This window comes from Nanorana parkeri, unplaced genomic scaffold (genome assembly GCF_000935625.1).
Source record: "Nanorana parkeri isolate BGI_ZX_2015 unplaced genomic scaffold, ASM93562v1 scaffold453, whole genome shotgun sequence".
Lineage (NCBI taxonomy): Eukaryota > Metazoa > Chordata > Amphibia > Anura > Dicroglossidae > Nanorana > Nanorana parkeri.
Genome location: NW_017306721.1, coordinates 597,424 through 621,573, shown reverse-complemented (window position 1 = coordinate 621,573; position 24,150 = coordinate 597,424). Strand labels below are relative to the sequence as shown.

Below are 24,150 nucleotides of genomic sequence, written 5' to 3'. Positions count from 1 at the left end.
ACTGCAAGAGAGAGCTTGCGATTTTCCAGGCACTCTTGTTTTGCATAGGGAGCAGTAATCACTGTTACCATTTTTTTCTGTTATTTGTGGCCCTAATGTCACCGTTGCTGTGACAGGAAGTGAGAGAAATTTGCAGTAAGCCCAGAGATGGCAATAGACAACTAAGAGAGGTTCTATCATTTCCTCACCCTAACAATGAAGTGTTTTTTTTTGTCATTGTGCTTCCAAAAAAATCTTCCTCACTTCCTGTCCTGATCCTAACATTGTTACCAGAACAAGAAGAGTCAGAAATCACCCAAACAAAATCTCAGACAGAAGAAAAAAAATTGGCAGTGGTTCCAACTGCCTCCCACGCTATCCCAAAAAAGTTGATTACATATACACGTTATGTCATCTTCTACTTCCATAGATTATAGAAAATAACTGTGCTTTTGGTTTAGCTATGTTATATCTATAATTGTTTCTCACTTGTGGAGAAAGGCGGCATGACCTGATGGAGTCATTGGGGGTGATTTACTAACTTAAACACACGCACGCACTAGGTGCTTGTGATTTTTACACAGCAAAACGTATTTATCAACCAAAAAGTCTCTAAAAGCATATTTCCACTAATGCCATATATGGAGAAATCATGCACTTGATGCATATATAATGCTGCTTCACAGTTTAGAGAAAAATGGTTAGCTCATGCATTTACATTCCTGCATTCATCAACGCAAGCAACACAATGTAGAGCTAATTTACACAACATCACCTTACAATTCATGCAGGGCTTTGCACAACACACCTGCTGGGTGTGTACACACTACAAAGGTGTCTAGATTCCACCAATAGATCATGCTGGGAGGGAACACACTACAGAGGTGTATACTTGTTCGTGGTGTGTTTATAAGGTTAGTAAATCAACCCCATTGAATCCCATCCATTGCTTGAAATCAGGGTATTCTCCTCTCCTGACAAGATACTGGTGTCCTCTGTAGTTTGGTAGTTCATACAGAATCCAGTTTCCATTCTCGACTCGGATGGAGTTACATCGACTGAAGCATGAAGACAAATCTGAACAGTCAGAGTTACACTCATAGGCGCTCCTGTCCTCGTAAAAGGTGATCTGTAAAAATATAATATAACTTAGCTGTTTTTTTTTTATACCTTCAGATATGTTGTAAATATCATTAAAAAGTAATTGCAAAAATGTAAAAAAATATCACATTTAAACATTAATAAATAATTAGTTAGCTCAGTTTAGATCTTACCTTAACCATTATGACTGTTGGTATTCTGTAGCAGACTAGCTCTGAAAAATAACAAATTATGGACTTTATATGGACCGTCTTTTTGTTGGTGCCTATGCAAAATACACTTGAAAAAAACATGACCTTTCTGTCAGCTATGGATAATGTATAGATCTTTTGTTTTTGTAGCTGGCGAGTTCATTCTCGCCTTGTTTAGTTTATTTATGCACATTGAAAGCTTATTGTGTAAAGGGTACAACCTTAGATTTGTTCATTTTAAAGATAATGTTTTGTTACGTAGCTTTATTTTGAAATAATAGAACATATAGACATGTACTTTCAATAAATGTAACTAAATAAAATATAAAACAAATTCCATATGTGCCATGTACGCCACTCCCACCCTGAGCACCCATACACCTGAAAATATGTGTATTTATAAAAATATAATAAACTACTATCATAACTAATATTATTTGCTTGTTTTTGAACACAGAAATTAAAGCTGAACTCAAAATATAAAAATACCCCAAAGAATGTGGTTATTTATTCATTGAAATATAATGAAATGTATTTTTAAATGCAGCTAGTGTAAGAACCTGAATCTTTTTTCTTTCACAAACATTTTATTGAACTTTTCGTATATGAATATATAAAAGTAAACAGACATGGATAAACATCCAAAACAAACAGTTATGAATACAAGCAGGTCCCCAAAATGCAATACATATCAAAGGTGTATGTACAGATAGTCACCTCCACATCACATAGCCAGCCTTGCAACAGTATAACGAACTTCGGGGTCTGCTATTTGTTTAGTGCACCTGAAGAGGGAGGACCTGCGAAACACTATCAAAACACTGAGGCATTTACAGGAAGCATTGGTCTGGAATACCTGCGGAAAGTGGGCATCAAAGTATTTAGGAGCAGATGACTGAGAAAACTGCGTTTTCTGAAGGCATGCCAGGTCAATGTAATGGGAGCAAAGATGACAAAAAACCTTAACCCACTTCTGAGGGGAGTTCAGAACCTGGAAATTAATGGACATCCATTTAAAGACCATGGTGAGAGCGAGAAAAAAAAAAATAGGCAATACCGAGGCACTAGCAGAGAAATTAGGAAAAAGAGAGAAAAAAAAGGGAATGCGGGGGTTGGGGGGACAAGGAAAGAAAAGAAATCGAGATAAGATAAAGACAGAAAAAGAAAGTGGGAGAGGAAAAAGAGAGGAATAAATATTAAGGGATAGGAATTGGGAGAAAACATATAGGTGCAATACAAAGTGCAAACAAGCTGTTCGAGAGTCAGAACCACTCGAAACTCGTTCAGCAACAGGGAGCAACATGGGACCCGGGCAAGAAGATCCAGTACAAAAAAAGGCAAAATATTATGCAAAACCCAAAATATAAATGGAGGGGGGAGGGGGAGGGATGATGGGTGATAGGAAAGAAGGGGGAAGGGAACCTCTACATAAAAACACAATGGGAGAAAAAATTAAAGTAATCCCCACCATGAAAGGACACATAGCCATATAACTGATTTGAGAAAAAGTGATAAAGATCGACTCCACCCTGCCACAATAGACATCAGATCTCCAAGGTACATGTTCGCCTGGTATTGCTAATCCTTATAGTAAAGAAAAAGTTTAAATGGGAAGCCCCAGCAATAGCAAACACCTCATGATTGTAGAACCTACAGATACGGCTTCAAGGCCTTTCATTTGAGAAGGGTTGTATGTCGGGAGCCAGTTCCTGAAAGACGGCCATAATGGTGTCTAGAAGATTGGTGACAGACTACAGCAGGTCTCATATACGGAGATTACTGCGGCGGGCTCTATTTTCAGCATCTTCTTGCTTGGACTGCAGGGAATCGAGCTCATAACGCAGTCCGTCTAAATCCTTTTCATGGCCGTCAAGGACCGTGGCCACATCGGTCATACGACACTCAAGCTCATGGGTCCTCTGGCCTATATTTCCGATTTCATGGAGGAGTTCTGAAGAGAGCTTGTGAGAGGCCAGGGAGACTTCTTCATGGACAATGCTTCGGAATTTAGTAAGCATTGAGTCCTCCTCCTCCATGTCCTGGTGGAGGATGGCTGATGGAAACTGAAGCTGGCTGTCCTCGTCGGCCGCTGAACCGGAAGCTTCATCAGCTGGGGAGGAATGGACTGCTCCTTGCTGTGCGGTGGGAGTGGCTGGATTTCTTGGATCTCACCATGGAAAGGTACAGAGCGGAAGGTTTTTAGGAGCCGCACACCTAGTACCGCAACCGACATTTGTTTACCCTCACCTCAGGGGCAGCGCTGCATTAGAGGACATTCCTCCCAATTTTTACAGAGCGCAAGGTAGCAATGGCTAAGGCGAAAATACCGGCTGCTGCGGAAGGCTAAAGCACCTAGATCAACAAGAACTTGCCCGGGTGGCACAGAGCAAACCTAAAGCACGTCCATGCCGGTTCGTGCGCCTTGAACCTGAATCTTTTTTATATCAACCTTATGTAATCCCCAAGCCAGGAACAGAGGATAGCAGAAGATAATCCAGCAATATGGTGGTGCTTAGGCTGGGTTTATATAGGGGAAGTGATGAGTGTGCTGCGTCACTTCCTGTGCGCCACTTTGGCGCATTTCTGTTTTGCTGGATGGACTCATCTGCGCATGGGCTAAGAGAGCGTTGCCGCGCGTTAAGGGACTGCGCACTTGGCGCATGCGCGGTTGGCGGAGGATTCTTACGAATTCACGATGAGTCATTCAAATTTTTAGCATGGGGTATTGTTGAGCTATTTTCTATTGACCAAAATCATACAGAACACATGGTCCCAAAGTTTCTGACCCTTTTATGACTTTAACACAATCTTGCTGTGAAGATGCAATCTGCTTTGCCTAATACTCTATCAGGAAGACACTATAGACTGGGTGGTCTGTGGCAAACTAGAACTTTGCTGGTCATAGAGAGCCCATTTACCATGTGACCATTGCTATTTAAAGTAAATCTGTGCCCACATCATGCATACTAAATATTTATATATTCTTAACAAGAAACAGCCTTTCTTAAAGGTATAGGAGTAATACAGCTGCTGTATCTAGTTTGTTTTACAGAATTTACATTAATCCTTTATCTACTGCACCATCAATGTCAGTTGATTGTGGAAATAAACTGAGCAGTTTTCGTAAAATGAAAACCATAGAAAATAAAAAAGTTAAGGGGAAGTCTGTATAAAAAAAAAACATATTATTGGAAATTAAAGATGGCCTGAACTCAAAATGTAAAAATGTGCTATCTTATATGGAACATCCAGAAATGTTAATTGTGCCTTAGCAGCACCCTGAAAAGTGTACCTTTTGCTTTTAATTCCTCCTGGGAAAATGCACTGCACTTCTGTTATGTGAATGCACTTAGGTACTTTCTTTTTGTAGCCTAATAGTTGTATATCTGCAATGTATGCACTGAACTCAGGGCCGGTGCTAGGATCCTTGCCTACACAGGCAAGGTGCATTTTTGCATCTGTACTCTCCAGGTCTCAGGTGATACTGACATCCTCTGTAGTTAGATTAGTGATAAGAACGGATGTAGGGCCATCCAGTCACTTCTGTGGTCTCTGGAATGTGCACCCCTCTGAAGGCCTGAGAAAGCCAGAGACCAGTGAACATCTATTTGTTGATCTTCTCTCCTGTTAATGAACTTGGTACTTCTGAGCTCACAGCTACCATTTCCTGACCTCTGTTCTTGATCAGCTTCAATGGAGTACAAATGTCACATTAATGTCACATTCAAAATAACCTGTCACATACAGTATAATGTGCTATCACATAGGGGGATGTTAGCACTATTTTTGATTTGAAGGTACTTCAGTATGTATTGGAATTCCTTAGAGAGAGAGATTTTTCTGGGTTGAAGAACTCTGTATGTTTCTATCTATCTATCTATCTATCACCTATCCATCTGTCTAATCTCCTGCATATGTTAGTGTGTGAATGAGTGGTTGGCCTTGATAGGTTTGATTGAATTCAGTCCTTATTGTGGTCTCTATAGTACTCATTTATTATGGCAGGGGTGCTCAGAAAGTCACTTGGGTATGGGACCCCACATGACTCACTGTAGCACTTGGTCACACACCATATTGCTTATTTCTGAACAACGCCTCTTGGACAGGCCTTATGGCTAGTCCGGGGCAATATTTTTGCACTCCGGCCCCTAAGGCCTGTCAGCGTGGTGCACTGGCACTTTAGATTTATTTATGCACTCTATGCACGTTTGGCACTTTTTTATTTTTAAATTGACCCACAGATGCTGAAGGTGCAGGTTTCTTCGGGGCCCAGGAGGTGGGTCTCTCTTCGGGAGAGCCCACTTGCCTAGTACTGTGAGGGACCTGTTGCGACAGGTCCCCAAAGGAAATGGGTCCACCATTTGAGGAGAGGATTGTCAGGAAAAGGCCGGTCAAAAGTGTTGGGGACTTTCACAAGGAGTGGACTGAGGCTGGAGTCAGTGCATCAAGAGCCACCACACACAGATGGATCCTGGACATGGGCTTCAAATGTCGTATTCCTCTTGTCAAGCCAGTCCTGAACAACAAACAACGTCAGAAGCGTCTTACCTGGGCTAAAGAAAAACAGACCTGGTCTGTTGCTCAGTGGTCCAAAGTCCTCTTTTCTGATGAGAGCAAATTTTGCATCTCATTTGGAAACCAAGGACCCAGAGTATGGAGGAAGAATGGAGAGGCACACACTGCAAGATGCTTGAAGTCCAGTGTGAAGTTTCCACAGTCTGTGTTGATTTGGGGAGCCATGTCATCTGCTGGTGTTGGTCCACTGTGCTTCATTAAGGCCAGGGTCAACGCAGCCGTCTACCAGGAGATTTTGGAGCACTTCATGCTTCCTTCCACAGACGAGCTCTATGGGGATGCTGACTTCATTTTCCAGCAGGACGTGGCACCTGCCCACACTGCCAAAAGCACCAAAACCTGGTTCAATGACCGTGGGATTACTGTGCTTGATTGGCCAGCAAACTCGCCTGACCTGAACCCCATAGAGAATCTATGGGGCATTGCCAAGAGAAAGATGAGAGACATGAGACCGAACAATGCAGAAGAGCTGAAGGCCGCTATTGAAGCATCCTGGTCTTCCATAACACCTCAGCAGTGCCACAGGCTGATAGCTTCCATGCCACGCCGCATTGAGGCAGTAATTGCTGCAAAAGGGGCCCAAACCAAGTACTGAGTACATATGCATGCTTATACTTTTCAGAGGTCCGATATTGTTCTATGTACAATCCTTGTTTTATTGATTGCATGTAATATTCTAATTTTCTGAGATTGTGGATTTGGGGTTTTCATGAGCTGTAAGCCATGATCATCACAATTATGACAAATCACGGCTTGAACTATCTTGCTTTGCATGTAATGAGTCTATCTCATATATTAGTTTCACCTTTTAAGTTGCATTAGTGAAATAAATGAACTTTTACACGATATTCTAATTATTCGAGTTTCACCTGTATATAAAGAATTTTGAACATACATAAACCAATAGGTAGTGAGCAAGTCAGATATATTGTCAAGTGATTTTACTCACTTTAGATAAGTACATCATCTTCTGTACACCCAGACTAGTAAGTTATTCTAAACAGCCATTAACAACCACAAAACTTAATATGGTTGTGGATTACAGATTTTTGTGTCAATGGACTAAGTAGTTCAGAAAGGTGGTTAAAAAGTCTTGTGTTACTATGAATGAAGAACTGAGATTTCTTTTTTGTAAATTATTAAAAGAACAATTTGGAACTGGCTACACTAAGAGCATAGACTACATCATTACCCTTTTTTCATATTCTCACAATATCAAAATGACACAAAACATGGTATAAAGTTTACATCACAGTTAAATTTTATTAACCTTTAGGTGGTGGTAAATGATTATTTATATGTTCAATACTGATGCTGGACACGTCTAAAAGAACCAATTCTTGAGTTAGAAGCTCCCCAGTCACTGTATTTCCTGTACTCCCCAGGTCTCAGGTAATATTGACGTCCTCTGTAGTTGGGCTCTTCATAGAACATCCAGTATCCATCATGTACATGGCAGGAGTTGATGTCATTGTAGCGGAATTGCTCAAAAACGTGAGGACAATCTTCAGTGAACTCCATCATCTGTCCTTTAAAGTCTTCTCTTTCATAAACATTTAACCTGAAGGGTCCACGGTGCTGTATTAAATTAAAATATATTATAATAATTGCTGCTGCCTCAGATATAGGGCATAGTTAGGGAGCAAGTGAAACAACTGATTTAAGTCACATTTCAAAATATTACCTAGTGTATTCTACTATATAAAATATACCTGTGGGGTGAGTCGGCAGGACCTGATAGAGTCATTGTATCCCAACCATTGCTGGAAGTCAGGATATTCTCCTTTCCTCAAAAAGTACTGGTGTCCTCTGTAGTTGGGATGTTCATACAGGATCCAGTTTCCATTCTCCACTCGGATGGAGTTACAATGATTAAAGTATGAAGACAAGTCAGAGGAATCAGAGTTGCACTCATAAGAGCGACCCTGGAAATTCCTGTCCTCGTAGAAGACGATCTAAAGAGAGACAATGACAATGTATTTAAAACAATTTTCAAAAGTCCTGAATGTGTTACATATACCAGATATTCAGCTTGTACCTTGCATACAACATGTTTATTATTAGCTTCAGAATTCTGACTGCTTCAGTTGTTTCTTTAAAAATGTTTTAAAACTATATGTCATCTAGGTATGTGAAGCAAATCTTTACAAATATATCATCTTAATTCTTTAAAGTACAAACCCCAGCTTTTATTCTGTTTTTTAAATAGCAAAGTAGCATACCTTAACCATTTTGACTGGAGATGTGAGCCAGAAGCTGTGAAATGTGAGCTGTTTCAGAGTGGTGTAAAAGCTCTTTTATTTATCTCTTTCTGCTGATGTTGCAGGAAGTCATTGATGCTGACTGTTTTCTGTTAGCTATAGGATATATATAGGTCCTTTGTCTTATTTGTGCACACAACTCACTTTCATGGACTATCCCTACTGATGTATATTTGCAACTGATCCAAAGGTCATGGGTGGAACATTTGTTTGAAACTACTGTAAAAAATAAAAAATCTAAACCATTGCTTGTATTTGATGTCATGATAGGTAGAAGATTTTTTTTCATTTGGAAGCCCCTATTTTACTTGGGAGTTTTTAATGCTATTCAAAAAAACATTTTTCAAAAAAAGTTCCATAGTCATCATTTATATTACATATTTTATCTTCATAGCACATAAATATGTGTAATTTATACATTACTTTTTAATGAGTTTAAGGAATGTGAGTTATGACTTCAGCAGATTGGCTGCTGGAAATTGAATTATATTAAATTAATTCCTGTGTTTTCTTTTAAACTTGCTTATCTAATGAAAATCAACCCTTATGATTTGTGGAGTAAAAAGCTAGAGGGTTTGTAGGAGTGCAACTGTAAAGACATTTGGGTCAGTCTGGGTGACTGGTCTAGTATGCATATCCAATAATCTTTGGAGTCATCAGTCATTCATGGAACCTTAGATATACTTACCTTCTTAGGTGGTTGTACTTTTTACATTTTATTTTGTCTCGGATAGAGCAGGAAAGGATTACACCCACTGTCAGATTTTTATTTGTCTGTTTAAGCAAGTGTGTCGTGGGACCAGGGCGGCGTGCCCTCTTACCTGGGTGCCGATGGGCACCGCAGGGATCATAGGGTCTTTCTTGGGGTGAATTGATGCCCAGCGGTGGCTGGTTGCAGGTGCGCTCATGCGTGCGTGACGCGTGCACACCGTGACGTTGACATGGCCTATTAGTCACCTCAGGTGCTGTTCATCAACGTAGAGGACCTTGCGTGCACACCTTCTCTCCTTGCCGTTCTATTGACTCCCAGGGACCTGTAGCTCCCTCGTTGCCCTGACAACGCTGGCGTTTCTGGTCCCTGCTGGGTTTAAATTCCAGCCAGAGCCAATACTTGATGATGAGTGTTTCTGCCATACCCAAAGCTGCTACAAAGCCTTATCTCCTGTCTCCCTGTTTCCTGCCTTCCTTCTTTCCCCGCGATTGGATCTCCTGGTTATTGACCCCTGGCGTGACTTTCCGTTTATGATACTTGCTGCCTGCCTTGACCTGGACTATATTCTGATGACACATTCTTGCATTCTCCTATTTTGGTACCTTAGCCTGGACTCTCATTCTGGTATTGTTCCCTGCTATTGGGTTCCACACCAGCAGACAGGGGACTCCGCCCCCTCCACTACATAATAACTGAGCCTCACCATGGACCGCGCGGGAACACCTGAGGCCATGACATTACTCTTTCAACCAGTGGAAGGTATGACACAAGCTCTTCAAGAACGTCAAGCAAGGCATGAGACTGTGTTACGCAGGAGCAACACACGCAGAGGCTACTGCTTTACCCTTCTCATCTCCTACCCCTTCTCATCACATGTTTGAAGTCGTGACGCATGAGTCTCCTGTTGCCTTACCCGAGAGGTTTTCTGGCCGACGCAAGGACTACCGGATGCTTATTTCCTCATGCAAATTACTATTCTCCCTTATGTCACAGACTACATTAAGGGGCATACTGCAATTTATTTACTTTCTGGGCCTCCTCAAACCTGGGCTCATCAGTTACTACACAGTGACAGCCCAATATTAAATACCTGGGAATCATTTGTAAATGCCATGAATGTTTTGTATAATGACCTTCTGCGTTCTGCTACTGCCCGTAATACCCTCCTGTCTCTGCGACAGGGAGAAGACCAGTGGAGGATTACATTATCGAGTTCAGGGAGGTGGTACCTGATACTGCACTAAATTACGTTGCTCTGATTGACCAATTCCGTATTGGTTTATCCAATCAGCTAAAAGATGAATTAACATGAATCGGTATACCTCCTACTCTGGAGCAATTAATCATTTCAGTGGCACACCTAGATCGCTGTTTTTGTGAGAGAAGACAAGAGAGACTGAGTTCCTTGCCAGTGCCACCCCGGAGAGCCAAACCTTTTCCACTTCCTATCCCAGTGTTGACCCCGGCCAAAGGGGCAATTGATCAGGAGGAACCCATGCAAGTGGGATTGGTTCGCGGACCGTTATCAGCAGTGGAGAGAACAAGGAGAAGAAACCTCCACCTGTGTCTTTATTGTGCCAAGCCTGGCCATATCCTAAACGATTGCTCCATAAGACCACAAGCAGGTATGTCCTCTCCACACACGATCTGTCTCAATATGCCTGTGTACAATGCCACTTTTCATCTTACCATTCCTATATCCTTGCAGCTGGGCAAGAACGTTGTTGAACTCTCCGTGATCATCGATTTAAGCGCCAGTAGTTGCTTTCTGGAAACTAACCTCGCTTCCCAATTGAAGATGCCAGTCCAACAAAGGGAACATCCCTCTCTGTTACACATGGTGGATGGCAGTTCCCCTAAAAACAGGGCCAGTTACCATAGAATCCCATCTGGTTGTATTTCGCATAGGGGTATATAATCAAGAGAGGATTGTGTGGGATATTGTGCCCACACCTTTGTTCCCCCTCATCCTAGGTATTACCTGGCTAAGGAAACACAACCGAAAGATTGAATGGGTTACTGGACATCTATCCTTCAAGTTCCCCCATTGTTCCTCAAATTGTATGATCCCTACAAGTACCCCTAAAATACTCCTGAATACCACCAAGCCATCTTTACACACCAAATACCACGAATTTGCAGATGCATTTGAGAAGAGTGAAGCCAATACCTTACCACCTCACAGGCCGTATGACTGTCCCATCGATCTCCTGCCTGGGGCCCCTTTACCCCATGGTCATCTCTACAACCTATCGGAACCTAAGACCAAGGTCTTGAAAGAGTATATTGAAGAGAGTCTGGCTAAGGGACTCATACGCCCATCCATGTCACCAGTAGGTGCAGGCATTTTCTCCGTGGGAAAAAAAGATGGCGGTCTCCAGCCTTGTGTGGACTATAGGGCTCTCAGTTCTATAACCATAAAGAATCGCTACCCACTCCCACTCATTCCTGATCTGCTGGATAGGGTAAATGACGCCCGAGTGTTTACTAAGATCGACCTCAGGGGAGCTTATAATCTCATCCGCATCCAGGAGGGGCATGAATGGAAGACAGCCTTCCGTTTTGGTCATAACGAATATCTAGTAATGCCGTTCGGATTATGCAACACACCGGCTACATTTCAGTGCTTCATCAATGAAGTATTTAGGGATCTCTTAGACACCTTCCTAGTTGTGTACCTGGATGATATCCTTGTGTTTTCTCAGACACTCCCAGAACATGAGATGCATGTAAAGACTGTATTACAACGTCTTTGACTCCATAGGTTGTATGCCAAGATCAAGAAGAGCGAGTTTGAGGTTTCCTCTATTGAATTTCTTGGATACATCCTATCACCAGGTCATGCAGAGATGGATCCAAAAAAGATTAAGGCCATCCTCAAATGGCCTACGCCATGCAATAAAAGCATGGTTCAACAATTAATTGGTTTTGCCAATTTCTTTCTGCCTGCACTGCTGTTTCAGCAGCATTGTTTAACTTTTTTTCCCCCTATGTCTTTTTATAATAAAATATATACCAAATGAGAGTCTTATATGCCCTGAAAAAATATCAAAAACCTTTGGCATGTAAAGCAGTAAAACAGTTTGTGTTAAATAAATTAGCATATGCGCAAACTTTACATTTGGCTTTTCCACAAAGATTTCCGCTACCACTGGACATGGAGGGGTAATGAATATATGATTGGGCTAAATTATGTATTCTTATATTTTTTTGACGTTTTCACATAACACAGATGCTAAATAATATTTATATTGCACACATGATGTAAAAGGGGTGCATAAATTAATTGCTTCTCAATATATTTGTTGAGCATTTAGAAGATAAGCTAAAGGGTACATTTTTGAAAATCATTAAACTCTGCAAGTTAATTAAATAAGCAAGTATCACCATACCAGTTATGGTGAGAAGAGACTAACTAATTCAAATAGCCTTCCAACCGAATCAGTGCATAGTATAGTAGATCCTTTTTAGAACAGAAGGTAATCACATGTCTGATTCCATCACATATCACAAAAATAGGAGCTTTTTCCTTTTTTTAGGACAGCTATATGTAGTTAGGAATAAATGGATTTATAATATTCTGAATGTTCAATGTAAAGGAATGATTTGCATGGCACCACCTACAGTACTAAAATGAGAATGAATCCTCTTTTTTTTGGAATATGTGATGGGATGAGACATGTGAACACGTTCTGCTTTAAAAAGACTTAACTGTGCTACATCAAGTTAATTAAAGTAAAACTGTCTCAAACCAAAGGAAGAAGAAGAAACACTGGGAAACATGTTTAACAGTGTGCAAGAATCAAGTTTTAGGAAATTAGTAATTTTTGAAAGGGAACTTTGCAGGTGAAGGAGTAAAGAGCAAAGTGGGGGTGAGGCTGAGGCACCAATAGAGAACTAAGGCACTGGTAGCTGTCCAGTACCGTGAGGAGAGTGGGATTATTTATTTTGTCAGTTGCAGATAGGCATGCTTTACTTAAATCCTATGTTTATTTGGACTTAGAAGTGACATATAAACGGATTTGCTGTAGAACACTGTACTTGAGTTTGTTTAAGCTAAAGCTGGCCATACGCTAGAAGAATTCTCAAATTAACTTTTGCACAAAATATCTTTCTTTTCCACCTGATAATGACATCAGACACTTGACGAATGTCGATCAAATTTCATTTTATTTTCACATTCGATTTTGGAATTAATAGAGCTTCCCGAATGACAACCACATTCTCTGTTAGAAATTTGTTCATGAAAAAATTTCCATCCTGCTTCTTGGACTTTTTTAGTCACTATGGTTGAAATCAATTGTCCCAATCAACTAATAGAAAGTTGAAAGAAAGATCTTTCTTACGAAAGTTCTTTCGGAAATCTAAGCAGTGTATGGCCAGCTTAACTGTTGGGATATACACTTTAAATGGTGTGAATTTGGGCTTTGTGATCAGAGAATACTCGATGACCATCATTTTAGTAGGATTTGTTCACTAGTGCAATAATCCAGTTTCATGAGAAAAATGCATAGGATTGACATCACGGCTGGCTCTGCCCAACTGTTGTCATGTAATGACAGCCTATTGTCTTTGAGGATGTTGGGCTGTTATTGATTGACAACAACTGGGGGGAGCCAGCTGTGACATTACGGCTGGCTCCGCCCAGTTGTTGTCTTTTGCGGGGAGAACGGTCGGCTCCGGTTGAACTTCTTCCCACATCGGATGTCACTACGGCTCAGCCAAGCCAACGCATATGCATTTGACTCAGCTGAGCTGCTCGGCTGACTTTGGTTCGACTGAACTGAAGAGCACCGGCGGCCGAAGTGAGCCAAAGCTACGGCTCGATCCTTCGGCTCTATAGTGAATAACCCTCTAAGTGTTGGCAGCTGCACACTATAGATAGGAAATCATTAGCAGAAGTTTTTTTAATATCAATAATACATTGTATATTTTCTTCTTTGGCAAGGAGAGAGTTGCAATGAGATTCAAAAAGTCTGCCAGTCTGCCCATAATTTTTTACCTCCTATATAGCAAAAAAATTATTTACCCAAAGGGTGAGAGCATTGGAAAGAGAACATGTATGATGTTTTTGTGCCCTTGTTTATTCTCAAGTGCCAGGAACTTTGTCAATGGCTTATTAAAGCAAATATGTGTCTTTCTAAAGGTCAGTAATCTGGCAGAAGTACTTTAAAACAGGCATATCTTGGTGTCTACATGTATTCCGCTCTACCAAAATCAAAGGCATAGGAAACAGGGGCAACAGCCTTATGGTTTGAATAAAATAATTCCTGTGGACACTGGAAGTCTAGCCACCAGATTACTACAAATTAGAAGGTGTGAGGAAAGGCTTGCACTTTTCTTCTTACTTTTAAAATTTAGTAGGGCAGTAATTCTGGGCAGGGTCTAAAATGTTATAACTCTGTTGCAAAGGAGGGCCTGGAAAGCATATGGAGATATGTTTGTTTTATAAATAAACATGTAATACATGATAAAGGGTTCTCAGAGCATTTGTCCCCATCGGCACGGCGACCCTGAAAAAGCACCCTCCCAGTGCCGAGGGCATGTGGCCTGGTATGGCAGGGAGGGGGGGCGCTCACTCATCCCCCCTTTCCTGCCCTGCCAGGCCTGTGCTCGGATCAAGGGTCTGGTTGGGAATTTTAGGGGGGACCCCACATCTGGTATTGTGTGGGAGAAGGAACCGCACGCTTTAAAAAAAAGTTTTTTGTTGTTGTTTTTTTAGAAATGTCAGTTTTGCTGCAGCTGCCTGTAAAGTGTATACATCGTATAGATGTGACAATTTACAGGCAGTTTAGGAACCCCACCAGGCACGATGGTGGCTGGTGATGTTAAAATCACTGCTCCTTTAAAAACAGTATTTTTTTTCATTGATTCTTGTCCCCCAGGGCAGTACCCAAATCTTCACACACTTTTTATGGCCAATAAATTGCATATAAGGCTTCAAAATGGAGATACTTGATTTTCAAAGTTCTACCCCCATAGACTTGCATTGAGTTCGAGCTCAAACTTTTCCCATGTTCGAAGGTTCGAATTCGAACCGAACATGGGGGGTGTATCTAGAACCCAAAATGTTTTCAAGGCAACTCCATGTTAGGTCCATTTGTTTTGGTATCAGATTGAGCTTAGCATTAGATGTATTTTTAAAAAATCTGTCTAAACTCAGATATACTCTTTGTTCCTTTTCTGTTCCTTTTCAGGTATAGTATTAAAAGTTAATTTCAAAAGCATAAAAAAACAATATAAAATGATTGTTTAGCTAGATTTATTACTTTCTAATCACAGAATATTATGTTTTAAATTGTACTTTTAATAAAGGTATTGGACTCGTCTGAAGGAACCAATTCTTGAGCTGGATGCCCCCCAGTCGCTATATCTTCTGTACTCTCCAGGTCTCAGGTAATACTGATGTCCTCTGTAGTTAGGCTCCTCATAAAAGATCCAATATCCATCTTGCACATGGCAGGAGTGGATGTCATTATAGCGGAACTGCTCAAAGACATGAGGACAGTCTTCAGTGAACTCCATCATCTGTCCTTTAAATTCTTCCTTTTCATACAATCTAAGCCTGAATGGTCCACGGTGCTGTACCCCCCAGAAAAAAACAAAAAACAAATTAATTTGTCACAGTTGTTTGTCAATGTTAAAGCTATATTTTAATGAAGAGTGCTAAAAAAAAGCAGTTAGCATATGAACCAGTTTGTTTCCCAAACATTTTTGGCAAAACTATTTCCACCAAATGCATTGGAGTCAATAGGGAAGGCAAAATAAAAGGGTTTTTAAGAGTGCAATGGGCTTTAATTAGCTCCTAAGATGTACAGAAGGCCATTTGGTTCTTGTGCCAAAGAAAAATGACCCTTTATTAGCCTTATTTTGTATGTTTGTTTTCAAAAAATACAAAAAAAGGGAAAGAAGTGACAAATAACAAAATACACAAAAAAGGAAAAAAAAACACAAATAAAAACAATATTAAATAATTAAAAAAAAAACCTTCTCTAAATATACCAAAAAAAATAACCCTCAATTAAGAGTAGATCACTCTACAGACTACAGTCTAGCCTTTGTGTGCATATTATAAATTAATTCGATTATAGTTCTTACCTGTGGGGTCAAGCGGCAGGATCTAATAAAGTCATTGTAACCCAGCCATTGCTGGAAGTCAGGATATTCTCCCCTCCTCAGGAAGTACTGGTGTCCTCTGTAGTTGGGATGTTCATACAGAATCCAGTTTCCATTCTCAACTCGAATAGAGTTACACCGACTGATGTATGTAGACAAGTCAGAGGAATCAGAGTTGCACTCATAGGAGCGGCCCTGAAAGTTTTTGTCCTCGTAGAAAACAATCTATTAAAAAAAAAAACTTTTTTTTTCAAGAAAAATAATACGAAAAACACAACTTTCTACAGTTAAATATAACTGTAATCTATATTTTATGGTGTGCATATGTGTATGCCATACCTTCACCATCTTGTCCGGAGGTTGCTGCTGAAGCTGTGACTTGCAGCAGGGGCTGTGTGGAAGCCCTTTTATATATCTGTCCTTGCTGACATCTGCAGTGAGTCAGCAGTGCTGAGGGCTTTCTATAAGCTATAGAAAATGTATAGATCCTTTGTGTCTATTTAACTGCTCTTTTTTTAGTGTGTGTTCATTCATATTTATATGCTAGCGGCAATATTTGTTGGATAACATGTTTATAATATATAAAGTATAGTCTAACTGGGTGGAATTTGTATAGGTTTGTACCAATTCTACAGAAGATACATCTATGTGAAGCTGCCCATAATAGGTTCTATGGACCCTAACATGATATAATTTCAACTAAGTAGCATTATATATGTTATCCACCACTAAGACTCTATTAACCCTTTTGCTGCCAAAACCATTTTTGCACTCTTTTGGTTTTTTTTGCATACATGGGAAAATGCAAATGTTTAGGACTGAAGAGTACCTAAAACCCCCTAGAATTATATATTTCCTGAAATCAGGGACCCTGTAGAATATAATGGTAGCAGCTGCAATTTTTTATGCCGCATGATATTATCAAAACCCACATTTACAATAAACACTTAATTTAGGCCACGTAAATACAATGCATTACCCAATTTGTTGATAAAATATAACACCCATAACAGTGCACCCATAAAATGGCAAAAAAATAAGGTACCCAAAATTGTCTAAAGGTGACCCTTTAAAAGCTTTTACAAGTCATCAAATTAAAGTTAACGTAAACTCAGGGGTCAAAATCATATACATTCAAAGTACCTTAACTATAAACAAAAAATGTAGCTAATTTGTTTATCACTGGGCTGTAAATCCTCAGATCATCTCAGAATTCATGCTGACACTGTCCTTTCTTCTGCCTATTGAAGCTAATCCAGCACAGATTGCACTTGATCAGCTTGTGCCCCAGCTTCTCTGGCTGGGGAACGACGGCTCAGAAACGGGAAGTGACAAAATTTGCTTCCAGGGTCATTCAGCATGAAGGGGATCAGGGATTGGATGTTCACTGGTCTCCCTCTCTTCTTTCAGCTGACACCCATGATGCCGGTTCCTGGCCTGTAGGAGGGGCAGTGGAGCCTGCTGCTAGAGAGGTCAGTGAAGTCTTGTTTTAGAGCTCTTTTACTGTCTAAGAATATGTAAAACCTTTAAAGGTTATCTATGGTCAAAAAATAAAAATAAAAATATTTTTTTATATTGACTTTCCATAAGTTCCATTCCACTCCTAATAACCATAATGATCTAGAAGTTTGTAAACCTACTTATTGAAGATACCCATAGGATGTACTTGCTTAATGCACTGACACAATTTCACTCAGCCCTGTGAATTTGCACTTCCTTGTGTCACCCGCTAAACTACAAATCATTGTCTGAACTTCCCACAATGTAACGTCATCATTGCTTCCTGCAAGCAATGCATGAAGGGATAGATAGCCTTGAGAAATTGAGATTGCATTACATTAAGCAGCAGGGAACGAGAGGTGAAGCACACTGGGAATCCAGGATGTAGTCAAAAGTGATGGGCAGAAGGAAGGCAGCATTCACTACATTAAAGGCATTATTTTCAACTAAAATTTTATTGCATTATTAAAAACAACTATGCTATGTGAACTCTTTTAACATTCATAATCTGTACACAGATTTACTTTAATGGTAAAAAAAATACCTGGCAATGCTGCCAGCAGAAGTCTTGAGCCAAGAAAAGCATTGCAGTGTTGCCACACTTCAGTCGCTGGACCTACAGCAGGACATGATGATGCAAGTGGAGGGTGTGGATGAGCGTGTTGTGACCTTTATTTGATAGCAGCCATCCAGTCAGTCAGTGGCTGGCCATGCCTATCTCAGCCCATTGACTTCAGGAGTGACAGTAAGTCAGTGAGGATATCCCCAGTACCCACAGGAAATGTTGCTTCTGCAGTAGTTTGCACATCTCAAGGAAATTACATAAAAACCCTGGTGAGATCCAGCCTTCATTTCAGCGTCTGGCAGAAGGTGTCCCATTATAATCAGGTATATTCTAATAATGTTTTAGGCAACACAATGGTTTAATTGGCAGATGCTAGTTTGCAATTTAGGGGGAAAAGGTAGGCTTTTAATAAACTTAAAATTCTGACAATCTGTAGGTAACAATCCATCCACAGATTGCAGGGCTGGATTTCTGGTGGAGCAGAGTCAACTTTAAGAAATGTGTGAATCAGCCAGACACTGTCATATATATTGGATAGATACATTTTTGACCTGGATCTGGATATTAGGTGCCACACCCCTGATAATGGTATACACAAAGAAGTTCTTTTAAGAAAAAGAGAAAGTGGGGTTTTGAAAGCACCGGATAAATGACAACTCCAAACAGAAAAATACATAAAAAAATATATTTATTTCATATAAATCTTAAAAGGAGAGGCTCAAAGCCAATGATAAAATTATTATTTAACTAAATAGATAGTCCCTACACAGCTCTTTCCACATAACACAGTGCCTCTTAATTTACATAGCCAACATGATTCACCCTATGTTCTTATGGACATACATGATTTGGGATTAAAGTGCCAATGACCAGATTAACATACAGAAAGGCCCTTGACAAGGATGTTCATAGGGCTGTGGAATGGAATAATGCTCTTTGCTAGCACTGCTTTAGGAGCAGAATGTGGCCCTAGGAGCAAAATATGATTCAGTTGGTAGTAGGAAGCAACTATACAAACATGGTAAATTATAGAAGCCAATGCTGGTTCAATTAGGGATCCGCATGATTCCTCATCCAAATTGATGGATTTAAAATATTTGTCCACAATAATGCTTTATCTGATGTCCACAGTATATAGGTATTTGATTCTGTGGGTAGTGCTTGGAGGGTTGGAAGGTACTTTGATTCCAGAAAAGTAATGGCACAAGTAATGTACAGTATATTATGCTATACAATAGCAATACATGTTATGTTTAACAGAGTGTTTATTAACATTATTCTGTGAGTTAGGACATGCCCTTTTTTAAAACTAACTGGAAAAGGGAGGATCTGCATAATCACTGCTTAATCAATCTCACTGTTAAAAAAATAAAAAGCATCATCTGCCTCACTTAACTATAATGGTAATACAGGATATGAGCTAATTAAAACTCTCATTGCGGGGGATCCCTGTAACTTGACTTTAAACCCACAGCATAGCCCAGGATAGAGCTACACAGCCCACCATTAATCCTGCACAGCACAGCATAGACCCCGCATAGCCACCTGAGAGTCCACACAGCCCACCATAGAACCTCCACAACCCACCTGAGAGTCCACACAGCCCACCATAGAACCTGCATATCCACCTGGGAACCCATACAGCCAACCATAGACCCCTGACAGCCTACCAGAGAGTCCACACAACCCTCCATAGACTCTGCACAGCCACCTTACCTTCCAACCCTCCAAGCACTACCCACAGAATCAAATACCTATATACTGTGGACATCAGATAAAGCATTATTGTGGACAAATATTTTAAATCCATCAATTTGGATGAGGAATCATGCGGATCCCTAATTGAACCAGCACTGGCTTCTATAATTTATCATGTTTGTATAGTTGCTTCCTACTACCAACTGAATCATATTTTGCTCCTAGGGCCACATTCTGCTCCTAAAGCAGTGCTAGCAAAGAGCATTATTCCATTCCACAGCCCTATGAACATCCTTGTCAAGGGCCTTTCTGTATGTTAATCTGGTCATTGGCACTTTAATCCCAAATCATGTATATCCATAAAAACATAGGGTGAATCATGTTGGCTTTGTAAATTAAGAGGTACTGTGTTATGTGGAAAGAGCTGTGTAGGGACTATCTATTTAGTTAAATAATAATTTTTATCATTGGCTTTGAGCCTCTCCTTTTAAGATTTATATGAAATAAATATATTTTTAATGTATTTTTCTGTTTGGAGTTGTCATTTATCCGTTGCTTTCAAAACCCCACTTTCTCTTTTTCTTAAAAGAACTTCTTTGTGTATACTGTCATATATATGGCTTACTAGATGCAGTTGTCTTATTTAAAAAAAAAATCGTTTTCTGTTATTAGAGTTTCAAAATAATGTATTAATATTGATATCTTATTAGCTATAGCAGGCATGACAATGCAGTCATTTACATTACGCTGGCAGGCTTTCTCTCTCTTAACAAAGTCATCCGCTTACTCGTTTTGGAACGTTGACGTTAAACAAGCTTAGCTTTACTTCAACCAAACTCATGTGTCATTAACAATGCATCCTTTTGTGGTCACTGCTTTACTCACATGTCTTTATAAGCATAACATAAGCCGGTGCTGACACAGATTTCCATTTTTTTACTTCTACTACAGCTTACTTTGGCAGAACAGTTTAACTGAAAGACCAACAAAAACATTTACATTTGTGTGCAACCCTTAGACACTTGGAAAATAACTTAATTACAATATGTCTGTGCAGGTTTTTGTGTATCCAGATCATGGTATAACTATTTGTATTTAGTCGCATTCAAATTAAGTTGTTCTGTAATGTTGAAGATGCTTCTACACTAATCCATGTAGTCTCTTCAGTTCTAATAAGTGTCAGGAACATACCCAAGCCTTTACAGCCACACATGTAACTCAGTCAGCTCATTAAAGGCAGGTGTTAAACATCCAAAACATGACGGGAGGTGTGACTGGGACACATGCTTGGTATTTGAGTTTAGGCGACTTAAGGTATACATTGTTGTTGATTCAGAGGGCAAGAAATTTAATAATTAAATGTAAGTGAAAGATGGTGTCCAAGATGGTGTACAAATACCCACACTCTGTAAATCAATATCTGCATAGGCTGCCTCACATAATACTGCTTAGGGTCACTCCCTGTGTCTTCCCCACATGATAGCACTTGGTACATGATTGACCTAATACCAGGCCTTGGGAGTGTCATATTAGGAATAGAGGGTATACCTTCTCTGAGTGTGAAGCATATCCTGCGGAACCCAAGGCCCTGTCAGTGCCTATGTGGCTCAGTGGAGGAGAATAGGAAGTCTGTTTATGGAGAATGACAAATATGTCCAGAAAAAGTACAGAAGTAGGAACTTCGAAAGCAAAAACGTTGTACTAGTCAGCCGTGAGAAGCTGAGAGGAATGCTGAAGTAAGTCAAGCACACTCAAAACTGAACTCCAAAAACTGTGATTTGCTGAATCCTTTGAAAAAATAGATGGCTGAGTGTTAGTCAGGAGGCTGAAGTTTGTGTTTATCTGCCCCTGTAAGGAAAGAAAATCTGAGGAAAATAAAATTATAATTATTAGAGTGCCACTTTTGTTTAAGGAATTCTGAAAGGGTGGATTCTTGGACATGTACAGTATGTCTAGATCCTGGTATGCTTGCCTACCATTATAGGTTATGGTGTACAGATATATTTAAAATGAAACATACAAAGTGCAGAAGTGAGGAGTAAGTAACACACATAATGCAGAGGTCAGTAGAAAGTAACACACAAAGTGCAGGGATCAGGAGTAAGGAACACACAGAGAGCCTCCCAAGCAAACATTTCACTTTTCTGCCAATATAATTTTCTTCCAAAACCACCTACAGCAGAACTTCTTCCTCCCCGGTCCCAATGTCAAACCACCTATGATTTTTTCTCTATATGTCACTTATGCTGCAATTGATAGAATACATGGACAACAAACTGAATGCATCAGAGGTTTGCTATGAGGTATTTACTTGACCCATTATTTAATTTCTGGGATTTTCTATCATGGCACTTTAATATACATTCACTCAGCAATATCTGGCACTTCAGCACTTGCACTTTTATGATCATGGCTTTTCATGTAACTTTTGAGATTACAATATATATGTTTACTTTATGCACATATATTAATGTATTTTCCTTGTTACACATACATTTTTTGTTATCTCATTAATTGTCACCTTCTACACCATATCTACCATTCACACACTAGTTTAATACCTAATTGAGTTCAATAATCAGTAAAATAAGTTTAATAATTAGTTATTAACTCTACTGACTCATATTTACTTTTATATACATCTTTTAGTTGTGTGGAAAATATTCAACACAGTTAACAATTGCCATTTGGGGTGTGAAATCTTGCTCTCTTACTTCCTCTGTTTAATACACGCACACTAAAATGTATCTACATGGACAACAAATGTGTAATCATAACAATACATGAGCAACCAACAGGCAACTATGACAATACACAGTCACAAGGGAAAGATTGGGGGTTGTGATGATACTCTGTGACCTCCTGTGGGCTTGCCATGCACAGTTTTGGTATGTGTGAGGTGGGTGGATAGATCAGGTAGCAGAAGTTAGGTGGACAGCCCAGAAATGAGGAGGTAGGATAGAGAAAAAAAGATAGGTCACAAAATTCTGACCAGGGCTGTGCGGGTCTCACCAGGGCTGTGTGCAGTTCTCACTATGGCTGCTTGTGGGTCTCACCAGCGCTGTACGTGCAGGTAGAGGTCTCACCAGGGCTGTACAGGGGGATGCAGGTCTCACCAGGGCTGTATGGGCGGGTGAGGGTCTCACCAGGACTGTGCAGGCGGGTGTGGGTCTCAACAGGGCTGTGTGGGTGGGTGCAGGTCTCACCAGGGCTGTACTGGCAGTGTGTTGGTCTCACCAGGGCTGTACGGGTGGGTGCAGTACTCCCTAGTGCTGTGCCGGATCTCACCATGGCTGTGCGGGTGGCGGAAAGGAGGAGATGTTTGGCTGGCCAGCACTGTAATCAGCCACTACGAAGTCCCCACAAGGCTGCCATGAGGTCCCCAGCAAATGTGGCGCTTAGTATCAGGGCATTTTCAGGAGTACGGGTACTCCTGAAAATGCCCAGTATCGGCCCCAATACCGATATTGGTATCAGTATTGGTGGATCCCTATCAGCTTCCTTTGCAGTTCTTGTCATTTAGTCCCATAACAACTTAGAGCCGCAAAGCAAGTTGGTGCTGGTATACTTCCCTCTGCCAGTTGCTGTGGGTTCAATGGGAGCAGGTAGCTATATACTGTCTAGCATGTGTCACTGACTGCGGGTCCTGCTCTAATAGATGTTTGAATAGTGAAGTACCTCCACTCAGGGCCATCAGCCCAGCATTTCCTATTAGTACTGGCATGGGGGGGAAATGCCCCTCTGTCCCCCATCCTAGTCCTCCCCTGGTCGCATTGAACTATACTTGTTTGGTAATGTTAAGAATGTTTCACCTTTCACCACTCATCCAAGTGAGTATCGGGCAAATACTCCAGAATTATATCCTCATAGTGGTCTTAGTCAACATAATGCTAACAACATGGTGTCAGGAAATATTTCACAGCACATCATGATTGTGCAAGAACATGACTGGAGGTCTGAAAAATTGTAAAAACACCCTCTCCTAATTAATATCATCTACTTACTATGGGATAATGATGTATGAGAAAAGTGTTTGAGTTGTGTCACAAAAGCTGTGAAAAGTTTTCAGATCACAGAGGTAAATATTTTAGAACTGGCTAGTTGTATTGGCAAGCAGGGGCGGACTGGGCCGGGGAGCAAGGTGGCAATTGCCCCCCGGGCCTCTGTGCTGCCCTTAAAAACGGCAGCTCCCCGCGGCCGTCAGGGGGCCCGTCACTGGCCCCGCTAATAGAATTTTACGGCCGCCGGTGCAGTGGCTCCCTCCCTTACAGAGTACAGAGCCGCTACAGATGCGGCTCTGTACATGGCGGCCGATCGCTTCTCTAGGCTGTCCTCTGGAGGCCCCCGCGGGCGGCCCTCTAAAGTGCCTGATTAGATCCAGCCAGCGCGGATCGCATCGGTATGCGATCCGGGCTGGCTGGATCAGGCACTGTAGAGGGCAGCCCGCGGGGG

The 24,150-nt window shown here is 40.7% G+C and overlaps 2 protein-coding genes across 2 annotated transcripts; both read right to left on the bottom strand.

The window, feature by feature from the left end:
* Positions 1-7,148: 7,148 nt before the first annotated feature.
* LOC108790171 (gamma-crystallin 1-like) lies at positions 7,149-9,015 on the bottom strand. Its single transcript, XM_018560382.1, has 3 exons — positions 8,929-9,015; positions 7,559-7,801; positions 7,149-7,424 (listed from the first exon to the last, which is right to left on the bottom strand). Exons 1-3 carry the CDS (start codon positions 9,013-9,015, stop codon positions 7,149-7,151), a joined length of 606 nt encoding a protein of 201 aa, XP_018415884.1.
* A 6,110-nt stretch (positions 9,016-15,125) lies between these two features.
* LOC108790179 (gamma-crystallin 1-like) lies at positions 15,126-22,018 on the bottom strand. The gene is made up of 3 exons (XM_018560390.1): positions 22,010-22,018; positions 15,918-16,160; positions 15,126-15,401 (listed from the first exon to the last, which is right to left on the bottom strand). The coding sequence occupies exons 1-3, from the start codon at positions 22,016-22,018 to the stop codon at positions 15,126-15,128; spliced, it is 528 nt and encodes a 175-aa protein (XP_018415892.1).
* Between the last annotated feature and the right edge of the window lie 2,132 nt (positions 22,019-24,150).

Coding starts and splice junctions, on each gene's coding strand:
- LOC108790171 (XM_018560382.1), bottom strand. CDS start 9,015: ATGAGCGCACCTGCAACCAGCCACCGCTGGGCATCAATTCACCCCAAG. Junction 7,802..8,928: donor CGGTGCCCATCGGCACCCAG/GTAAGAGGGCAC, acceptor GTCTCTCTTTAG/ATCGTCTTCTACGAGGACAG. Junction 7,425..7,558: donor CCTGCCGACTCACCCCACAG/GTATATTTTATA, acceptor AATTTAATACAG/CACCGTGGACCCTTCAGGTT.
- LOC108790179 (XM_018560390.1), bottom strand. Junction 15,402..15,917: donor CCTGCCGCTTGACCCCACAG/GTAAGAACTATA, acceptor TGGGGGGTACAG/CACCGTGGACCATTCAGGCT.